Source organism: Bombyx mori, chromosome 20 (genome assembly GCF_030269925.1).
Source record: "Bombyx mori chromosome 20, ASM3026992v2".
Classification (NCBI taxonomy): domain Eukaryota; kingdom Metazoa; phylum Arthropoda; class Insecta; order Lepidoptera; family Bombycidae; genus Bombyx; species Bombyx mori.
The window spans coordinates 4,857,182-4,865,780 of record NC_085126.1 but is presented as its reverse complement, the minus strand read 5'-3'; the positions used below and the strand labels follow the sequence as shown (position 1 = coordinate 4,865,780).

At 34.8% G+C, this 8,599-nt stretch overlaps 1 protein-coding gene across 1 annotated transcript; it reads left to right on the top strand.

Annotated features, from left to right (window-relative positions):
• The first annotated feature begins 751 nt into the window (after window positions 1–751).
• Window positions 752–7,440, top strand: LOC101740763 (vesicular inhibitory amino acid transporter). Its single transcript, XM_038018194.2, has 4 exons — window positions 752–1,705; window positions 3,382–3,547; window positions 3,668–3,797; window positions 3,881–7,440. The coding sequence occupies exons 1-4, from the start codon at window positions 1,567–1,569 to the stop codon at window positions 5,063–5,065; spliced, it is 1,620 nt and encodes a 539-aa protein (XP_037874122.1). The 5' UTR covers window positions 752–1,566; the 3' UTR covers window positions 5,066–7,440.
• The last annotated feature ends 1,159 nt before the right edge of the window (window positions 7,441–8,599 follow it).

Genomic DNA, 8,599 nt, shown 5'->3' with positions numbered 1-8,599 from the left:
CCAACGTGATGGTGAATGGTTACCGTCGCCCAAGGACTTCAGCAATGCCGGAAGCAGAGTGAAGCCGCTGCCTACAAATAATACTTCCTTAATACTTACCACAAAACACAATTGAATATACAATGCAAGAACTAAAATGATTTTTTTTAAAGTAACAATCATATCGACCGCTACCCAGCGTTTCGATCACCGGCATAGTACTACCGTAGGCTCGTTATCGAAATTCATTTAGTTTTATCGACAATTAAAAAAATGCTAACTAAATTTATTTAAAGTCAAGCGTGCCTTTTGGGAAGCCAGGATTTTTATTTTTATTGCTTAGATGGGTGGACGAGCTCACAGCCCACCTGGTGTTAAGTGGTTACTGGAGCCCATAGACATCTACAACGTAGACGCGCCACCCACCTTGAGATACAAGTTCTAAAGTCTCAGTATAGTTACAACGGCTGCCCCACCCTTCAAACCGAAACACATTACTGCTGCACGGCTGAAAATAGGCAGGGCGGTGGTACCTACCCGCGCGGACTCACAAGTGGTCCTGCCACAAAGTTAAAAATATGTAAGTAAATTTGTAAGTAAATGAACAGCAATGGATTAAAATTATTTTACAATCATAAATTATATAATTTCATTTTATTTTTTTATTGCGATGCAACTATAGACGAATGGTCGGTGGCGAGCGGTTACCGTCAGGGAAGTTAATTCCAATATTAATAACAAAAAGTCAGTTACGACCTATTTAGCACAAGTATTATGTTCGTTATGAAAACAGCACGTGGTAAATAGTCGATTTTACGAGATGAATGTAACTTGCGTAATTCGGGGCCGTGTCCAGTGTAGTGAGAGTTTTTTAACGTTCTCCATAGCGTGAAAGTTAACCGAATTTTGTATGCAGTTGGAACAGCGCCCTAGCGGCAATCGTAGGCAAACGATCCCATTCCATACAAATATGAGTTAACTTTTACGCTATCGAGAACGTTAAAAAACTCGCACTGAGCACACCGATCAATGTTTGTACTGCGCATCATCTCCGCGCCGTGACCCATCACACCCCTGGCGATTCAGAAACTCAGAGCAGCCATTGTACAAAAGAATAAAACGAAAAAATGTTAAAACATCACGAAATTCACCCCGAAATAGCTTAAAATAAACTATTAACCAAATATATTTTATAATAATAGTGTTTTTTTCCAAAATTAAACGATAATTCTACGTCTAATGATGTCGGAGAAATAAATCTGAATTTCGTCATTTATAATGGCTGCTCTGAAAGCGAAATACGAATTTTAAGAATAATGTAAAAATAAAATCGCTTAGTGTAAAGAAGTCTTCCAAAATAGTGGTATTAGTGTGTAGTTGTAATTTTGCCGTGAAAGAATATTTATAGTCAATTCAAAACAAATCAACATTATATAATAATATTATAGTTAAATTATTAACGATTTACATGAAGAATAAAGGATAACTTCAAACAATTTAGTTTGAAGACAAATAATTAGTAATTACGTAATTAAAAGTTGAAGTTTAGTGTGCGGCCCTGAAGAATAAAAAAATCAATTATCAAAAATGTTTAATCTGGGCCGCTTTAAGATACCTCCCATCAAAAATGCCCTAGACGTAGCTCTGCAGACCGTCAGGCAGCAGATGCCTGATAAACCAGGACCGCCACCCCGTCCCCAGCAGAACGTCAGATTCGCCAACTTAGGTGAGTACTTTAATAATCCATTAATCTAAACCAAAATAAATAATAGTTTAAAAAACTAAAAAACACGCTATATAAAATTCAACTAAAAAATAGAAAATAAAATTTAATAAATTGAAATTGAAATTGAGTGTAAAATGTATTTTATTGTAAAAAAAGCATGGGGTGCATGGTGTTATTAGTTCTATATATTTTTCTGACAGATAAGAGTAGAAGAATTGTTATTTCAATAATATATTAAAAAGCACCCCACGGTTTTTTTTAAATAAAATATATTTTACACTATTTTCAATTTAAATTTATTTTCTATTTTTTAGTTGAATTTTATATAAAGCGTGCTTTTTAGTTTTTTTAACTATTATTTATTTTTCATTTTTTAGTTAAATTTTCTATAAAAGCGTATTTTTAAAACTACGAAGTACTTTAACATCAATTGCTGCCTTATCGACTATAGATAAAAATTATATAAATTGGCAAAAAGCTTATTTTGCAAATTGAATAATGGAAAAATCTTATCAAATTAGTGTATTGTCATCGGTCCTCGATAAATCTACAAAGTTTGAATGAAATCTGGCCGTTTAAAATGGGTCAAAATCGCGTCTAAAGGAGTCAGTTACAAACATACAAACCTACATACAAGTGAAGCTAATATAAAGCGTCTAAAATGTAATTCGCTGAACGCATATTGTCTTGTTTTTTAAACACTGACTGAACGAACCGCTCGACGCCTCGACTTTTGAGGGTCTTTTAGTCTTTTGTGTCAGATATTTTATTCCACTTCCTCGAACACGACTAGAATGAATTTGCTAAAGCTTTGAAGAATACGATACATATCAATCGTGTTGTTATTACCCAGGACGTTTATTTTGAACCTTGATAGACAAATACATTCACAGACAATGGTTTTGTTCCTTTTCCTTACGACTTATGCAAGTAAGGTCTTCAGCTAAGTTCAGCTTGGAAATATACTCACCAGAACTAAAACGTCCAGTATCCAGCGCCTTAAGTAGTTTACCTGAGCTGATCCTTACAAAGCTTGTTCAACTTGTCTGTAATGACTAAACTTCAAAACTTTAGCACGAGATAAGGTATCATTCAATTTTTTGGTTTTGACGCACCAAAAACTTCCATTGCATCAAAAACTTCCTTGATTCTGACTCGAATTGACGCTAAACTGATTTATAGTACGAATGCAATCCGGCATCAACACGGCTTCGCCCTTATAAGTCATCAGTACTTTGAGAACTATCCCTACAATGTAGATAGCTGTAATTTCTTCATAATCTCATACATTGGTTTAGCTCCTCTTGGAAGAGTGATGCATAACATACAAGATTGTAGGTGTTACTATAGTTCTTGGGGTATGTGCAACTGCCCGTTCCTACACATGCTTTGGATAATGCACATCAATGTACAGTGCGTTTATTTAATATAAATTTGGTTGTATTTCGAATTTGCAAACACTGGTTATCGGTCTTGAATTGATTCAAATTCAAAACTATTTGAAATAAGGACGAATAAGGATAATACTTTGTATAATAATATAATTCTACCAAGCATATGGAATATCTGGTAATACGCTACTGATTTTTTCTTCTTCTGTTTGCATTTCAATTTTTTTTTGTTTTAATTTATTTTTACGTTAATTAATTTTAACTGCTAATTAATTTTCATGTTAGACAATATGGGTGAGAGCTGTGAACTGTCCACCATGAACGAAACTACATCTCCAAGCTACCAGTCGACAAATCCGAATAATCCATTCCTCAGTGGTGAACTACAAGCAGAAGATTCATTCACCAGCTACCAAAACACTTATCCGCAACAGGATGGAATTGCTCCAAGGTATTCTGTTACTGGATACAATATTTAAATAATTTCCCATAATATGAATTTATACAATACAGTTTGTAATAGAAAAGAGTTCCTTAAAAACATTATTTTAGATTATTAACAAAATTCCAGAACCCAGAGCATGCAAAGTGTTGATTTCTATGCGTCGTCTGAAGAAGGTGGTTTCGAAGAATGCGGTGGAAAGCCAGGAGCTAAAATCAACGAGTTTCAAGCTGCATGGAACGTTACTAACGCTATTCAGGTAATTGAACCTGTGTCTATTCGCAAAACGCTTTTTACGATTCCGACTTTATATTATTTAAAATAATCTTGATCGTTTTACAGGGAATGTTCGTGGTGTCCCTCCCATTCGCAGTTCTTCAAGGAGGCTACTGGGCAATTGCCGCTATGATCGGCATCGCTCATATCTGCTGCTACACTGGTAGGATCCTAGTGGAGTGCCTCTATGAAGACGATCCCGTCTCTGGGCAACGGGTCCGCGTCCGTGACTCATACGTCGGTATCGCCAAAGAATGTTTCGGCAGGAAATATGGCGCCAGAATCGTAAACTTGGCCCAGATCATCGAACTACTCATGACTTGTATTCTTTACGTTGTCGTTTGTGGGGACTTAATGATTGGTACATTCCCCGATGGCTCCATAGACACTCGTTCGTGGATGATGCTAACCGGAATATTCCTGCTGCCACTTGGCTTCCTGAAGTCTTTGAAGAGCGTCAGTATGCTATCGTTCTGGTGCACCATGAGTCACTTGATCATAAACGCGATTGTACTAGGCTACTGCATTCTCTATATCGGCGATTGGGGATGGTCGAAAGTCAAATGGAACTTGGACTTTGAAAATTTCCCAATCAGTCTAGGCGTGATCGTCTTCTCGTACACATCTCAAATATTCTTGCCCACTCTGGAAGGGAATATGGAGGATCGATCTAGATTTGAGTGGATGCTCAAATGGTCTCATATCGCAGCTGCGGCTTTTAAGTCTGTTTTTGGATACGTCTGCTTCTTGACCTTCCAAAACGACACTCAACAGGTTATTACGAACAACCTTCGTTCTTCAGGGTTCAAAGGTCTTGTAAATTTTTTCCTTGTAATCAAAGCAGTGCTTAGCTATCCTCTACCTTATTACGCTGCGTGCGATCTATTGGAACGCGCTCTTTTTAGGGGCAAACCGAAAACTCTGTTCCCCGTAATTTACGCTTTGGATGGGGAATTGAAGGTATGGGGTCTCGCTTGGAGACTCGGTGTGATAATGTTCACAATTTTGATGGCGATATTCATTCCGCATTTTACTATTTTAATGGGATTTATCGGTAGTTTCACGGGCACTATGTTGAGTTTCATTTGGCCGGCTTATTTTCATTTGAAACTGAAGGGAAATCAATTAGAAAGTAAGACAATTGCCTACGATTATTTCATTATAGGCCTAGGATTCCTGTTTGGTATCATCGGAATGTACGATGCCGGTTCGGCCCTCGTTAGGGCTTTCAAAATAGGATTACCTTTTTAAGAAGCAATCTTCACGAATGACAATAAGTTGTTATACTATTTATAGATTTATTCATATCGGTATCGCAGTTTTCGCGGCATTAAATGTTGTAATATAGTTAGCGGAGTTTTTTAAATATTTTTTTTAAACGACTCCAAAAGAAAAATATATTTTTCTTTGTTTAGGTAATGTAGTTGACAACTTTGGCATGACTTCGTTTCGAGATTGGAAAATCATTATTTAAAAAGCGTTATCAATACTAATAAAGAGCCCTATGAGACTCTGTCCAAATTACGTACCTAACGTTATTCTTATGGGAATTTCGTTAAGCTTAAAAGTAAAAAAAAAAACTATTCAGAGATTTTTCCGTTTTTATCCAAAAATTGATAAGTCGTCCCTTCTACTCGTAGGGCCCGTAATAGGAAGCATGTAAGGGTAAGTGCCACCGTCCTGCCTATTTCTGCCCCGAAGCAATCATGCGACCTCGTATCTCCGGACGGATGAAGGAGTCCACATTGATGTCTATCATGCTTCTATAACTACTTTACACTTCAACTAGTAGTAGGAGTCTTGAGAGTCTGCTCGGGTAGGTACCACCACCCTGACTATTTCTACTGTGAAGCAGTAATGCGTTTCTGTTTGAAGATAGCCATTGTACTGTAAAACTGAGACTTAGAGCGCATATCTCAAGTTGGATGGCGGACTTTACGTTTTTGATGTCTACGGGCTACGATAACCACTTAACACTAAGTGGGCCGTAATCTCGTTCAACCAATGATGCAATAAATAGATTAAAAAAGAATTAAATGAAAACTGTACATTTGCATATAGACGAAATAACTTTGAACAATGCAAAAAAGGAATACAGTTTCAAAATTAAATAAATTCTTACCTATTAAAATAAATCACATATAATCTTCCAAATACAAGAATGCCTATGCCTGTGATTAATATAAAAAGATGGCGTTTTGAAAATTAAGTATTAAAATTGTAGTTTTAAAAAAATAAACAAATGTCTTCCAATTATAAATTTAATGCTCATGAATTGTATATTTTTTAACAACGAAGTCTTCCACTTTTATTTATGATAATTTAATTAATCAATATTATATTTGGATAATATTTACAAAAAAAAAAATTATATACTAATGTAGGATGTAGTAGTACCTACATGAAAAACGTTACTTAAATACGATAATAATTTATACGCACTTATTTGATGATAGATTTAAATCATAACTTTTAAGTTTTACTATTAATTTTCTTCATTTTATTCGTTTAGTAAGATATTTTATATTATATAGAGCTAATTTAAATTATATTTTTCATTATTATAGAACAATTAATATTGTTTATATTGTATTATTATATTGAATTTACATTATGAAAAGTGTGTTGATTATTTATTTACATTTTACGCAAGGTATTGACGGTCAAATTCAATACTAGTCCTGTCAATTTAAAATCGGTTTCAAGTCCTAATTACAGAAAAAATATGCGTGCTTACTTTTCAAATATATGTAACTAGATTATATCAATGTGTAATAACTAATCACAATGTCTTCCATAAATGATATGATAAATTGTTGTTGATTATATTTAGATAATGTTATTAAACATGTTTGTCGTTAGATTAGTCGTGTAATATTTAAGTGTATGGGCGGTGATCTTAAAAGAAAATGTATTTGAGTATACAGATAGTCTTGTTCATTACTCAACTGTGACTAGGAAACGGATAAGTTCTTAAAGATTTACACTTTTTCTTTTCTTTGGTTTTCTCAAGGCGCAGACGTTATTAAAAATACATACATTACGGTTTAATTTGCCATTACATTATTTCTGGCGTTTCGAATATGTTTTAGTTTTATTTATATACTGTGCTTGTCTAATGGAATGGACTTTTGGAATGTAATAATGAAAAAAAAAATGAATACCTACAAATCAGCTACGGTTTGACATTGACGTATGATAAATTAAAAAAAGTAACCTACTACTCGTAATATGTTACCGAAACAATTTTTGTTTAATTAATACAATATAATAATGCATTTTAATAATTATCGAACACAATTTCAAATTATTTTATTTTAGTAAATATACTATTTACTTTTGTTAGAATTATGTCGGGGATATCTGTATATCCAAATACGAATTAAAAAAAATATTTGGGCTTCCAATCTATTGTGCTTTTCGAATCGACTGTACAATTATATGTACCTACGTTATAATATGCTTACGAGTAAATAATAGAGATGTGGGATAATAGCGATGTATCCAAACGCAATAATATTGTATAAATATACATATTATAAATCTAATCAATCGTTTATTCTATTGTGATCGAAATAAAATAATAATCTAGGTGTGTATTTTAAATAATATAAAATGTTATTCCATATTCTTGATTATGTTTTATTTTCACTATTTTCTTTTATGAAACAGGTTTTATGAAGGATTCATTCATAACTCCGATTAAGACTGGTTTGAAATAGACTATTTCATTTTTTTTTACCTTTGTCATGACGAACGAGACAACTGAAAATAAGTCATGCACGAATCCCAAAAATGATAGGGACACAGATAAGGCTTTACTTATCGAGAAAGGTTACCATTAGTCTCGTTTGAGGAACAATACGTCATAACGTTCAGGTTATAAGCATCGTGAAAGAGAATCCAATCTATGGCTGAATGCTCAAATGCGAAAATGAAACTGGAAACGCACAGTAAAATGCATCGCTCACAGTAGTAGGAAAAAACGGCCGCGTTGAGATATGAGATCAAATTCTCAATTGTATTTGTGTGTAAAGGATCATGTGTAAGAGATTTTTTTTACCTAAGCTGATGGTCTTGAGTGATCATTTCAGCGTAGCCTTAACTAGTAGGTAAGCTCACGGGGCTCAAACCTGACGACATTGCCAACACTAACCCTAGCAAGAACATTGCTTCGCAGAATCTACCACCGGATCGGAAAGGAGACCCACTGAGAAGATCCGGCGAGAAATGTGTGGGTTAATTTACTCCCCATTCGTAGTCTTCAAACCGGAATGTCTGCTTCTAGGCAGAAATAGGCAGGGCTGTACCTTTCCGTGCGAGACTGCCATACGTCCTACCTATCCTAAGCTACAATGGTAATTCGGATACAAAACCACGGCGATGCCCAACGAACTCCCTTTCTCTTCCAGTCTGGTTTCGAACGAAATTGGGTACTTGAAAAAAAAAGCGGCGATGTAACTTTTCAAATTACGATTCAACCACTGTGTAGACAGACTTATGATATGACTATTATCGATCCGGCAGTTACCAACCAACAGACCCCAAAAAAATACTTTTTATTCTAACCCTTTGTTCCGTGCTTTCGTAAAAATAATATTTTAACTCAACCTTTGCAAGACCGCTCCTTAAGAAAACAATAAAACATCAAGCCAATTTACAACAATATTTTACTTAATTGGTTATTTTAGCGCGCCAATTTTTTTTCACGGCCGCCATGACAGCAAAATGGACCGCCTTATTCGAGTATGCGCGCTCCTTGCATTATGTTCACTCTTCATACGG